The following is a 17,888-nucleotide window of genomic DNA, read 5'->3' as shown; positions in this document are numbered from 1 at the left end:
ATAAAAGACATTATACCTCCAACAGATGGCTGTTGTTGAGTAGAACTGATCTGGCTTCTGGCACTGAAACCTGGGTGGAATTGACCTCTCGGCTACATCCACTCAAGTACTCAATTCAGTGCCAGCAGGGACTAGAGAGATGATGTTGCCATGATCTATGAGAATTGCATCTCTCTCTCTCTCTCTCTCTCTCTCTCTCTCTCTCTCTCTCTCTCTCTCTCTCCAGGCTTCCTGTCTGGGTTGCAGAACTCTTGAGTATTGAGTTCTCTTGAGTATCCTTGTGTTCCACAATCAGGGCAGACTAGGGGTTGTGCTGTTTACTACCCAACCTGCTGCCCATGGGGAAGGACTGGTTAAGAGCCAGGCACAGTCCAGACAATATGGAGGCGCTGCGGGCAAGTGGTCCATCTGTCCAAGGAAATGGCTAAAATAGCGTTCCACCTGAAGAAACAGGTTTGCAGCTTAGGGTTTGCCTTGCCCGATCTTCCTCGCTTGCGGCACAAGTTGCTTCTGTGGTACAGTGTGCCTTTTAGCGACCTAGCCTGGCGATCCACTTGTGGGCCCACCCTATCTGGACAGGAAAAAGCCTAGCCTTGCTTGCTTTCGGCAGACCTCCAGGGTAGATGGCTGTAATGTGTGCTATACATGGGGCTGCCTTTCAAAACTGTTCTGAAACTGCAATTAAGGCAGAAAGCGGATGCGGCCGTTGGATTACTCCCTGCGACTGGATGTTGTGGTCGTATTGTACCTGTCAGTGTCGGCTGCTGTGGCTTCCACATTGTTTCCAGGTACGTTTCAAAGTGACTTTCACAGCTTAGAACCCAGGTCACTTGAAGGTCTGCCTGTCTCTATATGTACCTACCCATACATTAAGATCTTCAGTGGAGAGCCTCCTAAGGGTGCCATCACTGTTCGAGGTGAAGCGAATTTCCTGGGGTGAAACACTCCAGAAAGGTTTCCTGTTTGTTCCTTGCTTTCTTGCCCTTTTTCTCATCGGGCAAAACCTCTTTTATCTCCCCAGAGTTTTTCAGTGCTGTTTTAATCCTGCTGACTCTGTTGCGCTGCTTGGTATAATCGCGCGTTTTGGCTTTTATATTTACATTTTAAGTGTGTTCTTTCGATGAACTGCTGTGGGAATAATTGAAGGGCAGTTTTTTGTTTTAGTGCTTCAAATAAATTGAGTTGCATAGGAGGATGACAATAGTGGTACTTTTTAAGTTCGTTCCATGTTGCGTGTATTCCCCCCAAGAATACAGAAATGGGGTGCAGTAGCAGACAGGATCTGCACAAGGAGGAGGTGCAAGGTGTTAGTCTGCTAAGTTTCACTCCGAGTAGGCCTACTGAAATTAATGGGCTTACCTTGGTCAGTGTGGTCATTAATTTCAATGGGTGGGATTCAATGTGATGACAAATGATCCATCCACGCTACCATTTGAGCTTGCCAGATGGAACAATTCTTCCCTCCTCCTCCCAAGCACTCCTCTGGGGTTCTCCTGAGGCAATTTTTAGGGGGCTCACAGAGGAGAGGAGAGGAGAGGAGAGGAGAGGAGAGGAGAGGGAGAGAAAGCCCCACTGCGCAATCCTCTACTGATAGGGCTTGTGAGGTGAATCCCACCCAATGGGTCTAAACTTAATTGAATAACATCCATGGTATATATCAGTCATTTCCAACTGGTCAATTAGAATCATAGAATCATAGAGTTGGAAGAGACCACAAGGGCCATCGAGTCCAACCCCCTGCCAAGCAGGAAACACCATCAGAGCACTCCTGACATATGGTTGTCAAGCCTCTGCTTAAAGACCTCCAAAGAAGGAGACTCCACCACACTCCTTGGCAACAAATTCCACTGTCGAACAGCTCTTACTGTCAGGAAGTTCTTCCTAATGTTTAGGTGGAATCTTCTTTCTTGTAGTTTGGATCCATTGCTCCGTGTCCGCTTCTCTGGAGCAGCAGAAAACAACCTTTCTCCCTCCTCTATATGACATCCTTTTATATATTTGAACATGACTATCATATCACCCCTTAACCTCCTCTTCTCCAGGCTAAACATGCCCAGCTCCCTTAGCCGTTCCTCATAAGGCATCGTTTCCAGGCCTTTGACCATTTTGGTTGCCCTCCTCTGGACACGTTCCAGTTTGTCAGTGTCCTTCTTGAACTGTGGTGCCCAGAACTGGACACAGTACTCCAGGTGAGGTCTGACCAGAGCAGAATACAGTGGCACTATTACTTCCCTTGATCTAGATGCTATACTCCTATTGATGCAGCCCAGAATTGCATTGGCTTTTTTAGCTGCCGCGTCACACTGTTGGCTCATGTCAAGTTTGTGGTCAACCAAGACTCCTAGATCCTTTTCACATGTACTGCTCTCAAGTCAGGTGTCCCCCATCTTGTATTTGTGCCTCTCATTTTTTTTGCCCAAGTGCAATACTTTACATTTCTCCCTGTTAAAGTTCATCTTGTTTGTTTTTGCCCAGTTCTCTAATCTGTCAAGGTCGTTTTGAAGTGTGATCCTGTCCTCTGGGGTGTTAGCCACCCCTCCCAGTTTGGTGTCATCTGCAAATTTGATCAGGATGCCCTTGAGTCCATCATCCAAGTCGTTGATAAAGATGTTGAATAAGACCGGGCCCAAGACAGAACCCTGTGGCACCCCACTAGTCACTCTTCTCCAGGATGAAGAGGAACCATTGATGAGCACCCTTTGGGTTCGGTCAGTCAGCCAGTTACAAATCCACTGAGTGGTAGCATAGTCAAGACCGCATTTTACCAGCTTCTTTACAAGAATATCATGGGGCACCTTGTCGAATGCCTTGCTGAAATCAAGGTAGGCTACATCCACTGCGTTCCCTTCATCTACCAGGCTTGTAATTCTGTCAAAAAACGAGATCAGGTTAGTCTGACATGACTTATTTTTCAGAAATCCATGCTGACTATTGGTGATCACAGCATTCCTTTCTAGGTGCTCACAGACTGTTTGCTTAATGATCTGCTCCAGAATCTTCCCTGGTATTGATGTCAGACTGACTGAGCGAGAATTATTTGGGTCCTCTCTTTCCCCCTTTTTGAAAATAGGGACAACATTTGCCCTCCTCCAGTCTGCTGGGACTTCGCCTGTTCTCCAGGAATTCTCAAAGATGACTGCCAGTGGTTCTGAGATCACATCTGCCAGTTCTTTTAATACTCTTGGATGCAGTTCATCGGGCCCTGGAGACTTGAATACATCTAAACTAGCCAAGTATTCTTGTACTATCTCCTTAGTTATTCTGGGCTGTGTTTCCTCTGCTGAATCATTTGCTCCAAATTCTTCAGGTCGGGCATTGTTTTCTTTATCGGAGAAGACTGAGGCAAAGAAGGCATTGAGGAGTTCAGCCCTTTCTGTGTCCCCTGTTTGCATTTCACCATCTTCTCCTCTGAGTGACCCCACTGTTTCTTTGTTCTTCCTTTTGCTACGGACATACCCATAAAAGCCTTTTTTGTTGCTTTTAACTAGCTAGCTAGCAAGCCTGAGTTCATTCTGTGCTTTAGCTTTTCTGACTTTGTGTCTACATGTGCTGGCTATTTGTTTGAATTCCTCTTTGGTGGTTTCCCCCCTTTTCCATTTTTTGTACACATCCTTTTTTAATCTTAACTCAGTTAAAAGTTCTTTAGATAGCCACCCTGGCTTCTTTAGGCACCTTCCATGTTTCCATCTCATTGGTATTGCCTGAAGTTGTGCTTTTACTATCTCCCTCTTAACAAACTCCCAGCCATCATGAACTCCCTTTCCTTTTAGTATTACTGTCCAAGGGATCTCACCCAGCACTTCCCTAAGTTTTATGAAGTCGGCTTTCTTAAAGTCAAGAAATTGAGTCCTAGTATGCTTGGCTGCTCCTTTCCGCTGTATAGTAAACTTCAGAAGAGCATGATCACTCGCGCCTAATGATCCTTCCACTTCTACCCCACTAACCAGGTCATCAGCATTGGTTAGGACCAGATCTAAAATGGCTGTTCCTCTTGTTGCTTCTCCCACTTTCTGGACAATGAAGTTGTCTGCAAGGCCAGTGAGGAATCTGTTTGACCTTATGCTCTTGGCTGAGTTTGACATCCAACAAATAGCCGGGTAATTGAAGTCCCCCATTACTACTATCTCCCTTCCTTTTGCATGCTTGGCCATCTGTTCCAGGAAGGCATCATCTATGTCCTCCGTTTGGCTTGGAGATCTATAGTAAACTCCCACAATGAGGTCTCTGTTATTCTTCTCTCCCTTAATTTTGACCCAAATGCTCTTACTTTGGCTTCGAGGTTCTAAATCTTGGATCTCTTCACAGGTATACACATCCCTGACATATAACGCCACTCCTCCTCCTTTCTTGTCTGGTCTGTTTCTCTGAAATAGATTGTATCCCTCCATTATTACATTCCAATCGTGGGACTTATCCCACCAGGTTTTGCGATCTACCTATCGATTGCTGGGTGTCCCTGGTTGATCCTGGTCAACCGTGTGATCCTGATGGATCGCCCAAGGAAAAATAAAAGCTCAACAACTCTGGTCAATCCAATGGGTAGATCACTATCAGTTTATTTATAGTGGGAGTAGATCACAGTCTCTTGGAAGTTGGATGTGCCTGGTATCTATACACTGAGACTTAACAGAAACCATACAGGATACTTCCAGTGTTTTGCTTTAAAAACCACATATTAATAAATGCTCATAATTTTTCATTATAAGTGCAGGCTTAGCGCTCACAAACAAAAATTTGAATCTTAGCCTTTTTTAAAAAAAATAATTCTGAAAGATATCAGTTCAGCCCTTACTGCGACGTCCTACAATTTATCCATTCATTTATATCTGGTAATTTCCAGTATTTAGAATGGATTATCACAGCAGGTGCTGTCATGCAGCTAGTCAGTTCACGATGTTCTTTTTGTATTAGATCTTAAGTTTAAACGACCAAGTAAAGGAGTCCAATATCTTATCCGTTAAAAGCTTTCATTTTCTTCTGGCATTTAGTGCGAGGGCATGTTCACCGCATGTGGCAGAAGCCCCTTGGTTTTTTGTTCTTTTAGACACTTACAACAGCAGATATTGCAAATGCTTATTTTATTTACCATGCCATCTTGTAGCGGCACAGGGAAAAAATTTTTCTGGTCGATAAGCTACAGCCCTCCAGTTGTTAGAAACTTGTACCCACTTCTCCATGTGCAGCGGACTAAATTATGCTAAGTATTTTGAAATACGTTTGACTTGCGTTAGGTAGGCAAGATTCAACTTTTCCCAGCGCGGAACTCTTGACTGGAGCGTTTTTGTTTAAGTAATGACCTATCTTGACTCATGAGCTTCCCAAAAGGCAGGCATATGGGTGAGACTTGCAGGGGTGCAAAATCAGGGGTGGTTAACCCTGACCTGCCTGCCCAGTTCTCCCCTGCAAAACGCCCCTTAGGCCATGCCTTGGCTTCTAGCTAGATGCCCAAACCAGCTTGGTGGAGAAACTGCCCATAGTGGGGCACATTTGCAGAGAAGAATTGGCAGACATGGGGTTACTCTTGTCTCCTGCAGACCCAGGAACGGGAGCATGTACGTGCTCCCAGATTGTGTAGGGTGGGTGTGTGTGTTGTTTTGAAGATAACAGATGCCTCTGGTGTGAGCGAATTCCTTCAGAGGACATGGAATCCTCACCCTGAGCCATATCCTAGGGTTCTTCCTCTCCTACCGCTGCCATGTCTGCACAGTGGCAGCATGCTTCTGTCCCTCCTTCCCCCCCCCCATTCCCAGCCTCCCCCCACTTCCATGTCTTTGGTAGCTTTTCAGGCTGCCAGGATCTGAATTCTCCTACCGCTGGGCAAATGGCCACAGCCTGGGCCTTGCAACGAAGGAAGCACAGCTGCTGCGTTCCGAGTGGCAAGGAATTTTTAAAGGAGCCGGAGCTGTATCTCTGGAGGAAGTCGCATGGGGGCGGCGGGGAGACAGCTTTCCTACACACTTAATCCAGGCCTCTTTCTCCGGCTGACCCGTAATTGGAATTATGTAGGCCAGTCTGTAATGAGGTCGGTGTGGTTTTGTCCATTGAGAATCCTGCCTTTATAAGGAGTGGGGGGGGGGATTCTCCTCTAAGCAGGCGTGGCTAACCTGTGGCTCACCAGATGTGGCTGAACTACAGCTCCCATCATCCCTGCCCGTTGGCCATGCAGGCTGGGGCTGATGGGAGATGGAGTTCAATACTGCCTGGAGCCCGTAGGTTAGTCACCTCTGCTCTACGGCTTCAGACACACTGCAGCCCTTTGACTTCTCCTAGAATTGGGGTGGAAGAATCATGCAAGTGCGTTCTGCTCACGGTGGCCACAGTCAAATGCAGAGTGTGTTTTTATTTTTGATGTTACCTATTTGTTGCATTAAGGGACGCAGGTGGCGCTGTGGGTTAAACCACAGAGCCTAGGACTTTCCGATCAGAAGGTTGGAGGTTCGAATCCCCGCAATGGGGTGAGCTCTTGTTGCTCTGTCCCTGCTCCTGCCAACCTAGCAGTTCAAAAGCACGTCAAAGTGCAAGTAGATAAATAGGTACCACTCCAGCGGGAAGGTAAACGGCGTTTCTGTGCGCTGCTCTGGTTTGCCAGAAGCGGCTTAGTCATGCTGGCCACATGACCCGGAAGCTGCACACTGGCTCCCTCGGCCAATAAAGCAAGATGAGTGCCGCAACCCCAGAGTCGGCCACGACTGGACCTAATGGTCAGGGGTCCCTTTACCTTTATTTGTTGCATTTATATCCCCCCTTTCTCTCCAAGGAGCTTGAGGTGGCACACATGTTTCTCCCCCTCCTCATCTAATCCCCCACAACTACCCTGTGAGGTAGATTAGGCTGAGAGGCAGCGACTGGCCTCCAAGGCTACCCACTGAGCATCATGGCAGAGTGGGGATTTGAACCCTGGTCTCCCAGGTCCTAGTCTGACACACTACCCACTCTGCCACACTGGCTCCCTTGTTGGTGAGAAGGGGTATCTATGTACATGCACCTACACAGCACCAGGTGCAGATCAAGGAAGCCGGAAACTAAGAAATACCGAGCACAAAGCTAGATATGTGTACGGTTTTCTTTCAAGCCTCCTGCAACCCATCTTCAATAGATGCTTTGAGTTCCAGGAAATGCATTTTCATGGCAGCCCTTAGCTTAAATCTGGGAGATATTACGAATGAGCTTAATGACTTCCTGCAGCAGCAGAAGGAAGAAAAAGAGTAAGTGAAGCTAGCTTACAACTCCTGCAAGCCAGTGTCCCCTACAAGGAAATGGGGGATTCTAAAAAGCCGACCCTCTCTGCAAGCCCTCTGGGCTTGTTTCCAAATACCAAGCAAGGAGCTGCTTCTGCTACAGACTTTTCTCCCCTGCCCTCCCCATCCAGTCTGGAGAGCTGCAGTGTCACTAAACGGGTAATTTCACCGAGGAAGCAGCATGTGGCCAAAGCCAGGGCTTATGCCAAAGTCTTGTGTAATCTCCTGCTAGCGCTGTTTGTGCCTTGGGAGTTCCTTGGGGGAGAGCCGCTAGCTTATTTGTAGTGGGGCAAATAAGCAGGGATCTCTCCTTCCTCACCAAGCCGCGTGTGTAGGTTTTTAGAGCTTGGAATCAGGTGGGTTATAATAAGGTGGTGGGGAGAAGAGCGCAACTTCCTTCTCTCCCTGCAGTTGTTCTAGTTTGCCCAGCCTCTCACACATTCCCTGGCCTGCATTCCCTGCAACATGCAAACTCTACCGTTTTGTATTAGGAGGGGAGAAGGGGAGATGGTAGAGTGGGGTGCATAGCTTGAAGGCCATGAGCCCATGTGGGGGGCATACCCTAAGCAGGGGGTGGGGAAGCTGCAGACTCCACCTCCTATCAGCTTCAGGCCAAGGATGATGGGCATTGTAGTCTAGACCCATTTAAATAACCATTACTCTGAGATTCTTGGGGGGCCCACATTTGGCGGTGAATCTGACGAGGCTTCCTGGATCAGACCAAACCTGCGTCTAATCCCGGGTTCGGGTTCTGTCGGGAGCCTTCCAGGTGGAACCGCAGGAGAGGGGCAGGAACATCCCTGGATGTGAAGAGGAGGAAGCCTGATGTTTCAAGGGAAGCCAAGGACAAACCCCTGCAGCCCATTCCTACACATGCTTCTTCAGAATCTAGGGTACACAGCCCTGGGCCCACTTAACCTGGGAATAAGTCCCTTGGAATTCAGTGGGGCTTGCTTCTTAGCCAGAAAGATAGCCTTGGGGCCAGATTCAGCTGCTTGGTTCCATTAGCAGAAGAAGCCGAGCGCAAGACTCCTCTGCTGGTGCAATGGTGCCATTTCCTCTCCTCTCCTCCCCTGGATACGGAGGGTCAGGAAGACTCCCAGAATAGCATGTCGGGGAAGGAAAGACAGAGGGGTCATTCCAGCAGACAAGCAGATATGTTTGCACTGGTGGAACAATCTCCTTTGCACTGTGTCGAATTCCAATGTTCAACAGGGCTTACTCCCAGAGGAAATACATATAGGATCGAAGCTTTTGCTGTAGCTCTCTGCTTCAGATCCTGCGATCCACCAGCCCCTTTGGGACTGGTGCAGAAGTTTTCTTTGCGAACTTCCCAATCCTGCTTAGTCCTGGACCTTTAAAAAGCATTTGGAGGAAGACTCAACAAACTTGTGCTTCCTTGCTACAGTTTCTGAGTCTCTCGCCCCTGTTCTGGCGAAACAGCAACATTTCTCTGCTTTTGCGCAGTTTCATCTTCAAATATGCATTCCCTTCTTTGACTAGTCCTGTGACATGGAGTTCCATGGGCTAGTCGTGGGGCCGCCGGAAAGGCCCTTTCCCCTTTCTGCCACTCTCTCCCAAACGGTTCACTCGGCGAGCCAAGCGGGCTGAATAGACCGGCTGCCTCTCTCCCTGGGCTCTTGTGTTTTTTTGTATTATTATTTTTCTTTCTAATCCAAGCCTTTCCGCCATGTCCCCTCGCTGCTCTTTCCGGACTCGAAGCTGGTGGCAGTGGGTGGCTTTCTCCTGCTTTCCATTCAAATTGACGGTGCCAGTTCCTAAGCCGGTGAAAACACTGGGGAGATGAAAGGGAATGCTTGATGGGCAGGTTTGTGCCATGCCCTTGGGATGACCTTTTTTAAAGGGATGTCTTATTCTCTTTGAGAGAAAATGGTGAGAGAGAGAGAAAGAGTGTGTGTGTGTTTGAGAGAGATGCATGTATGCACGACGACAAAGATTGTTTTTCTTAAGACAGCTCTGAACAGATGCCTTTGAACAGTAATCTCCCTTTGCGCAGCTCTCATCTGGAATGTCTTGTTTGCTTCTCTCTCTCCCCCCCCCCCCCGCCACCCTGGCTTCCTCCCCACCGTACCATAGATCAGATGGAGAGGAGGCTGGTCACAGGGGGACGCCTTGCCCTACTCTACAGGATGCATCGCTCTCTTGCACCTCTTTTCACAGAACGGGAGGGTGGGGAGTGGCAGTGATGTGGGGGGTGGAGAGAATAGCTTCCTGCTAGCAGGCACAGCCAGAAGCTCTTGGTTTCTACTCTCCCCCAGCTCCCTTTCTCTCCATCTCTGGAGATTACACTCTCAACTTGGACCCTGTGGAAGGAGGGGGAAGGAGGTGGGAGTTGGAGGAGGAGGAGGAGGAAGAGAAGTGGACGAGGGGGAGGCCAGCAAGCGTCGGGGTAATGGAGCCGGAGGAGCGTTACTAATACAGAAGCTCTTGGCCAGAAGGCTTTATCCCAAAAGCACTTTGAGGAACGGCTGGCAGAATGCAGCACACAGTTCCTTCTCCATCTCTCTCTCTCTCCTCCCTGCAGTGGGCTTTAGGGATGGGGAGGGAAGCGTAGAAGAGAAAGTTCAAGGAGAGAAGGTGGAGATCATGGCCTTTTTCTTTGCTTGAATGTTGGCTTTGAGGTTCCTCCTCAGCACAGCAGCAGGAGACAGCAAGTGGGGCGGGCGCTCTAATTGGGGCTGGTGCAGCAAGCCGAGAGGGGGGGAGGAGCAGGAATTCTTTTTGGGGGAATAATGATCTGGCCCTATGGGCAGTGGAGATGGAGGTGTGGGTTCTGACATTCCAAAGAGTTTGGCCTTCGTGGCTTCCTGAGCCTCTCCCATGGCTGTGATTCTCCCCACCTACCCAGACAAACAAACACAAAAATTCTGGGCCCTAACTATAACCGCTCGGCCAGTTTCCCCTCGTTGTCTCTCCTTTTGCCTTCTCCTCACTCTCCAGCCAAGGCGGCCCAGAAATTCTTCGGTGCAAAGGCAACTGAGCATACGAAGCTGTCTTACACAATCAGGCGCAGCTCAGTATTGCTGACACGGACTGGCAGCACCTCTCCAGAGCTACAGGCAGGGCTCTCCCGTGGTCCTACCTGGAGATGCTGGGGATTTAACTTGAATTCTTCTGCACGCAGAGCGGGGGCTCTCCTGCTGAGCTTTGCCCCTTCCCCAAACCGGCGCAGAGTGCCAGAGTTCAGGCCGCCCCAGAAGCAGCTGCCTTGAGCAGACGCGGCTTCTGTTCTGTTCTGAAGCCCTGTCAGGGACCGGGGGAGTGTTTGCCTCTGATTTGGAAGGCCCTGAGCAGCTTTCTGCCGCAGCCGACCGGGTTCCGGGACTCGTGCTTCGGTCACAGTCTCCTCGCTCGCATGGCGAGATGCAGGCGGCGAAAAGGTGCAGAAGCTTGCTGCGTCGGAGCCAGTGGGCGTCTGTTTTCCTTTCCCCCTCCGTGCCACCGGAGGAAAGGGAAGCCAGCTGGCTTTGAAGTGTCAATCACTCCCGGAGCTGTGCGAAATGAAGTCGCGCATTTCTCCGGCATCTTGAGAGAGCTGGTGGCCAAAAGGCCGAGCTGTGAAGTATGAAGTTTAGAACTTGTGAACTTCCCCCGTGGAGGAAGGCCCTATAGCTCAGCGGTAGGACATCTGATTTGCATGCAGAAGGTCCCAGGATCAATCCCTGCGCTCTCTAGGTAGGGCTAGGAAGAGGTTCCACGTCTGAAATCCTGGAGAGCCACTGCTATGGAGTGCAGACGATGTTGAGCTAGGCAGACAAGTGGTCCAGCTCTTGTTTTAAGGCAGATTCCTATATTGCCAAAGAAAAGGATTGGCCTGGAGGGGCTGGTAGAAAAGGTTGCTTAGCGTTCCTCCCTGCCTCGCAGGAATAACTCATTGGGACCAAATCCTAGCTGGTTCTCGCAAGTTTCAAATCTGGCTTCTGCTGTGGACTGGGCAAGCTACTCTCCCCACCCGCCTGCAATATAGGACACTGACACACTTCTGCAGAGGATACGGATTTCATAGAGTCGTAGAAATGGAAGGGACCCCACAGGACAGCCAGCCCTGCAGTTCAGGAATCTCCACTAAAGCATCCATGAGAGATGGGTGCTAGCCAATGGGGTTTTAAGGGCAGCCCTTTGAACAGCTCCAAAAACTGCCCTTTCCTTCCTTGTCCTTACAGCCTGGTGACGCTGACGGAGAGGGAGACCCGGCTGGAGGACGTACGCTCGGCGTTTCTGGCGGCCTACAACAGCACGGTGGGCCTGAAGCCTGTGATGCCCAGCCCATCGGGAGCCATCGGTGGCCTTCTGGAGCAGTTTGCCCGTGGCGTTGGACTAAGAGGAAGCAGCGTTCTTTGAGACCCCCTCCCACCACCACCCACCACTACCAACAACAGCAACGCTGCCCTGTCTGGGTTGCTTTCTAGTCCGGAAGGTGAAGGAACCTCATAAGCCATGAGAGCCCAGTTGCCAGCTTCTGGCTTGGGCCAGAGCATCAGGCCATGCTCTCCTCTGTACGCTACCTGACTGCCAGCCCTTCTGGGTCCATCACTGACTGACTGACTGACTGACTGGTCACAGCTTTCAGCTGCCTTGGGCTGGGCTGGTTTCCACTAGAATGATGAGCTGGGGGAGCGGTTCTCTCCCCCCCCCCCACAACTCATACAGGATTTGGCTAGCTCTGACAAATCACCACAGTAAAATGTGTCAAACACCCCGTCTTCTGGTTCTGTCTTTGTGATTTCTCTTTGCGTTGGGCTGTGAGCTCTGCACAAAGCCTTTAGACAGGCGAGGCTTGTAGCTCTCGCCACCCCAGGCAATCTAGAGCTGAGGAGGAGGGATCCAACCACATCTGGAAGGCTGCTGGGTCCCCCACCCTTTCGTTTACATAGAGGCCTGGTTCCCAAAGTGGGAGGAGCCTTTAAGGGAGGTTGAATCTATACATCCCACTCTGCAAAACTCCCGCAGCCCTCGTTGGGCTGTGAGCTTAAGGTTCTTGTCCTCCATCGATCTGAATCGAGCTTGTGCATTCTTCCTGTTTGCATAATTCTGTACCTTTTCATATTTTTGCTGGACACGGGTTCGTTTGTCACCTGAAGGAGCTCCATGCCATCCCAGTCTAGCTGGCTTTCGAGGTGTCTCAGCAGACAGTCCCCAGGCAAACTTCCCAACAATGCTCCTTTATTTAAACGAAAGCAGATTGTCAGTCAGCAAGTTCTCTCTTCACTCTTACTGTGCTTTAGAAGTGCAGGCAAGGGCAGCCATGGACTCGACTTTAGACGTTGGGGACCTCTCCCCATTAGGCTTTGCCTTTGCTTCTGAGTGCTGTGTGCCAGCAAATGGGTGGAGCAGGAGCTTTGAAGACACGACTCGGGAGGGATGGGCGATTTGTACTGCAACAAGCGCATACATGCACACCTCTCCATCCAGGGTACAAAGTGCTGCCATTATAGTCCCAGGAACCCATCAATCTCCATCAAAAGCATTGAGGAACTAAGACACAACTCTGGGGAAACCGCAAAGGCTGCTGGGTGGGTCACATTGGAGGTCGCATTCTGCAAATTGCCCACCTCTGGACTGGATGATCCATGGGTGTCTTACAGTAGGCATGGGTGGTGCAGGATATATTGTGTTTCTCCACTAAAGAATACCAATGTTTTCCTTCCACTCTTCTTAGGAATCTTCTTTATGCTGAATCAAACCATCAGCCCAGGGCTCATCTTGCACCTGTTCTCTATCTCTCAGTCCTCTTTCTCCTCTTACTGTTGCAGATACAGTTTTCCCAAAACTTGTGGTAGGGTTGGATGGGCCAAAATGGCAAACTGTGTGTTTTTATTGGGGGGGGGGAGAGCGAATACTTCCAAAACAATGCTGCGTCCCCCGGTAATCTACTTGTAAGCATGACTGGCTGAGCTCATTTCTGTCCTATGGGTGAGGGTGGAAGTGCTCAAAAGAACTAGAAATCAACTTGTAGGACTGCCTGCCTCTCCCAGCAATCTATGAAAGCTTCAGAAAAGGCTGGATAAAATAAATAGATATAATGTTGCCTTCCCTATGGATGGCTGGGGCTCCCGTCTTGAAACCTGCAATAACGAAGCTAGGGGACGTATTAACACTTTTAAGCACTGTAGCGCCCCTCCAATTCACCCCACAAGCCCTTCAAACTCTGGATCTTGGGCTGATTTCAATCAGTTTGTACACCCTGGAAATTAACCCCTCTGAACTCAGTGAAACTTGGCTCCTGAGTAAACCAGAATGGGAAATGCGATGTTTTGCACCCCATTGCCAGACCGGTTCCGCGAAAAGGCGCCTCCGCTCCGCCTAGAAAAAAACATCAACTCACTCCGATTATCTTGGAGCTGCGCAACCTCTCTCCAGCTTGGTCGCAGAGGCGAACAAGTTTCAACTTCCCCTTATACAATCGTTCTCGTATTTTTATTTTAACTTTTTTTTTTTTGCGGGGATCACGCCTGATGCTGCCCCAATCCCCGCCACCCCCTCGCGGCGCTGGGCGAGCGCTTCAAGGCAGGACCCGGGGTCGCGCCGCGCCGCTCCTCCGCCTTCCTCTCCCGGTCTATAAATAGCCCAACCCACGCATCGGAACAGCGGCGGAGCTTTCAAACTGGCCCGCTTTACTGAGAGCCGGGAGAGAGATCCAGAGAGATCTGTCCCGGTCCCATCTCTTCTCTGGCTCCCATCTGGGCGGAGCCGTAAGAAAAAGGGCGCCGAGGGAGGGTGCGAGGGGCGACCCGCTGAAAAGCCGACAAGGAAGCGAGGATCGGCTTGGACAGCCCTGCGCGCCTTTGGAAAGGCAGCCGCGGTCGGGTTGGATTTCAGCACCTCGGACAGCTCCCCGCGCCTCTCCGACGGGCGCCGGCGCCTGAGCGCGAAGGGCGCCCCCTGGGGGCGGGCAAAGGCGGGAAGCAGGAAGGGCGGGAGAGTGGGGAGCCCGCCCTGCCCTACAGCGGTCCCTCCCCACCCCACCCCCCAACATACACACGTGCTGCCACCTGGAGCGGGAGCGGACGCGGCTAGACGGAGCGAGCCAGAGCGTCGATCGAAGGAGCCTCCTGCGCTCCGGTGCTTCCGGCTGCCCGCCCCATGGAGCGCGCCCCGCTTCGCCCCTAGCGCGACTGGAGCCCGGCGGGGATGGCGTCTCCCGGAGATCTGGAGTCCGCGCCCTCCAGGGTGCCGGCCACCAAGGTGGAACTCACCGTCTCCTGCAGGTGAGAGGGGTGGGCGGCGGGGAAGGCGGGCAGGGAGGGAGGCAAGGAAGGAGGAAGCGCCCCCGAAAACCCGCTCCTCTCGCCCCGTTATTACACCTCGCGCGTGGATCGGGTGCATCCCTTCTCGTCTCAGGGCTTACAGTACTTCGGGGAGGGAAACCTGACGGAGAGAGAAACGCCTCCCCGCTCGCGAGCCCTGCAGGATGCGCGTGGATTTGTCCCGATGTAAACAGTGCCCGGGAAGCGCCCGGGGTGGGCGCACGCTTGTGCAAAAAAAAAAGTGCACCACGATTGTCCAACGGTGTGTGAGGGGGGTAACTAGGAGCCTAGCGTGCAAGTCATGTTGCTATACAATTTGTACATCTCAGGAGCCCAGTGAATTGGTGCCTCGGAGAGGTGTGGGTGTGTGTACACAGCGAGGGCACATGAATTTGTTTGTGTGTATATATGTGTGCATGCCGTAGTCAAGTGTTACGCATGTCATTTGCCTGTGTGTATGTACGTGTGTGCATGCCACGCTTAGGCTCAGCATGTGTGGTTCTCTCTGTTTGCAGCCTTCACAGATTTTCCCCGGCTGTATGTGCTCTTTCAGGTCAGCAGTCCTGTTCCATTCACATATTGCAGTGAGCGTGGAGGGGCCCATATGCATTTGGTACACTCAGCATGTCAGCAGCCGGCGTGTGTTTGTATCACCCTTGGAGAGTGCTTTTCAAACATGATGTTCTTGCTCCTTCCTTTGCAATATCGTTCGTGTTTCGTGTTGGTGCTTGAATGGACCCAATCTCCATATAAGTTTAATCGGCACCTAAATGTGCGTAGCACCCGTTTTGCACTGGTGTCATTGTGTAAGTGCAATGTGCTTGAATCACAGGTTTGGAAGACGCCTGGGGTTTCTGTTGGATCCAGCTGCTTGCCCTAACAAAATACCTGGAAAGGGAGGGTGTTCATTACTGGACAATTACTCACCTTTTAGGACTTCTTAATCACCTTATTTTTCCCCCCTGGCTAGTTTGTTTCTGGTTAAGCTTAGCTTGATATTACCACGTACAGTTTCCTCAAAACTCATCGTCACAGCAAAACTCTGGATTTGGTCGCAACACAAAATCCAGTACTTTAGGCAGAATCCTAACATCCCCTTGGCAAAATAAGCAGGTTTCTAGTCCTCGTGAAAGATGTGCAAAGCTGTTGCTGGTTGCTCCTAGTATAGAGATACTAGGTGGGGCTTCTGATGGTCTGGAGATAAGAGTTTGTTCCTCTTTAAAGCTCTACTGGTCAAGAAGATAGGCATGGAGTTCACCCCTGGCACTCTGCTCTTACATATCTAATTCTCTTTTCTCCCTTCATTTTAAATTTCTGTTTCCCTTACCCTTATTTCGATACCCAACACAGAAACTCCAAACCACAAATTTGGGCCAAAAACATGTTCAGAGAGATTCAAGACTACTTATTAATGGTGTTTGTTTTGGGTAAGCTTGCCTGATTTATTCTGATGATCGGAATGCAAGTTTTGCTTCTGGTTTCAGAATTTGAAACCTGTGTAATAAATACAGTGCTGTATTTTAGACCTATGGAGTGTATGCAGATAAGGTATCTGGGAAACACGCTTCCTCCTCCCTCCCTTTCCTGTGGGCAGAGTGTTGGGAGGATGGGTGCGAGGGTAGCTAGAAGGGTGGAGGGGAACCTGGGCTGCAGGGAGAAGGCCTGCGCACCGCGGCAATGCCTGTGAGCCAATCAATCCAAGCCCCTGGAGGCTGTGTTTAAAAATAGACCTGAATGGACAGAGAAAATAAGCCTTCCTCCTGTCAGGCAGAGGAGAGTGGTTACCACAGGCGATAAGCATCACCCACTTCACTTGGAGAAGAGCAGAAATCTATGTCCCACGGTGAACAGAAGGGATGTCTCTCTCCGCAGCGAGATGTTGTGCTGTGCTGCTGAGAAAGGCGCCAAGTCTGCTCGGGGGCCAAGGCATGAAGCCGAGGGTGCCGTGCCAAGGAGGGTAGCTCCTCCGAAATCCTAGCCGTGATGGTGGAATGGAGCCTCCACGTTCAGCTGCAGTAGGCTGATGAGCCCAGTAGTGATGTATGGAAGTGAGAGCTGGACCATAAAGAAGGCTGATCGCCAAAGAATAGTTGCTTTTGAATTATGGTGCTGGAGGAGACTCTTGAGAGTCCCATGGACTGCAAGAAGATCAAACCTCTCCATTCTGAAGGAAATCAGCCCTGAGTGCTCACTGGAAGGACAGATCCTGAAGCTGAGGCGCCAATACTTTGGCCACCTCATGAGAAGAGAAGACTCCCTGGAAAAGACCCTGATGTTGGGAAAGATGGAGGGCACAAGGAGAAGGGGACGACAGAGGATGAGATGGTTGGACAGTGTTCAGGAAGCTACCAGCATGAGTTTGACCAAACTGCGGAAGGCAGTGGAAGACAGGAGTGCCTGGCGTGCTCTGGTCCATGGGGTCATGAAGAGTCGGACACGACTAAACGACTAAACAACAACAGGCTGCTGAGCCCCAGAGGCTGGAGACGAAGTACAGATATGGGCTCTCGCCTTTGTGCCCTGCTGGCATCCAGGTGGTCGCAGAATGCAGGACTTTACAGGCTTTTCAACCCATCTAGCCAGGCTCCTAACCAGAAAGACCTAGTCCATGGGGCTTAAAATGCCTTTAAATGGTCCCCCACCTGTCCCATGGCTCAGTCTTGCTACCTGTGACTACAGGGCTGGGGATGATGTGGTCTCCAAAAATTGGTGGACGACAACACTCATCCTTCCCTGCCGGTTGGCTTTGCTGCGAGTCGAATCTCAACAACTCCTGTAGGGCCACAGTTCCCCAAGACTAATCTGATTTTTTTGCCCTCAAAATATATTTTTCCTTCATGGTTCATTTGTGACGCTAGGCAGTTTGCATGCACCTTCCTGCTTTCCCGCACTGCCCCTTCCAGATTTCACCAGTTTTGGGTCAATGTGTGTCTTCCTAGTTATTGATTTATGAAGCTTCAGGTGTGCTGCTCCACAATCAGCACCACATTCTACCCAGCTGAGCCTGGACTCTTTGCTTTGGGTCCTGGGAAGCAGTTAATGAAAAAGTCTGCTCACAAGAGCCAGTGTGGTGTAGTGGTTAACAGCAGTGGACTCGTAATCTGGGGAACCGGGTTCGCGTCTCCGCTCCTCCACATGCAGCTGCTGGGTGACCTTGGGCCAGTCACACTTCTCTGAAGTCTCTCAGCCCCACTCACCTCACCAGTGGCGTAGCGTGGGGGGTGCAGGGGGGGCCGGCCGCACCGGGCGCAACATCTGGGGGTTAGGGTTAGGGGACGCAAATCCACGGGTTAGGGGGCGCAAATCCACGGGTTAGGGGGAGCAAGTTACTTGCCTTGCCCTGGGTGCTGACAACCCACGCTACGCCACTGCACCTCACAGA

General features: G+C 50.7%; 2 protein-coding genes across 4 annotated transcripts in view; both read left to right on the top strand.

Moving 5' to 3' along the window:
- Positions 1 to 11,958, top strand: part of MTMR14 (myotubularin related protein 14) — an 87,452-nt gene extending 75,494 nt beyond the window's left edge. For all 3 annotated transcript variants that reach the window (XM_083491938.1, XM_083491937.1, XM_083491939.1), the window contains one exon: positions 11,423 to 11,958. In XM_083491938.1, the coding sequence (XP_083348064.1) occupies positions 11,423 to 11,600 (178 nt within the window). In that variant the 3' untranslated portion in view covers positions 11,601 to 11,958. The remainder of the gene's footprint in view (positions 1 to 11,422) is intronic.
- Positions 11,959 to 13,859: 1,901 nt separating this feature from the next.
- The window catches only part of CPNE9 (copine family member 9), a 66,849-nt gene continuing 62,820 nt past the window's right edge, over positions 13,860 to 17,888 (top strand). Inside the window, exon 1 of the mRNA XM_083492526.1 lies at positions 13,860 to 14,467. Coding sequence (XP_083348652.1) covers positions 14,391 to 14,467 — 77 coding nt within the window. The 5' untranslated portion in view covers positions 13,860 to 14,390. The remainder of the gene's footprint in view (positions 14,468 to 17,888) is intronic.

This window comes from Podarcis liolepis (genome assembly GCF_965112155.1).
Source record: "Podarcis liolepis genome assembly, chromosome: 2".
NCBI lineage: Eukaryota > Metazoa > Chordata > Lepidosauria > Squamata > Lacertidae > Podarcis > Podarcis liolepis.
The sequence above is the reverse complement of the archived record's forward strand: the minus strand, read 5'-3'. Positions and strand labels throughout refer to the sequence as shown.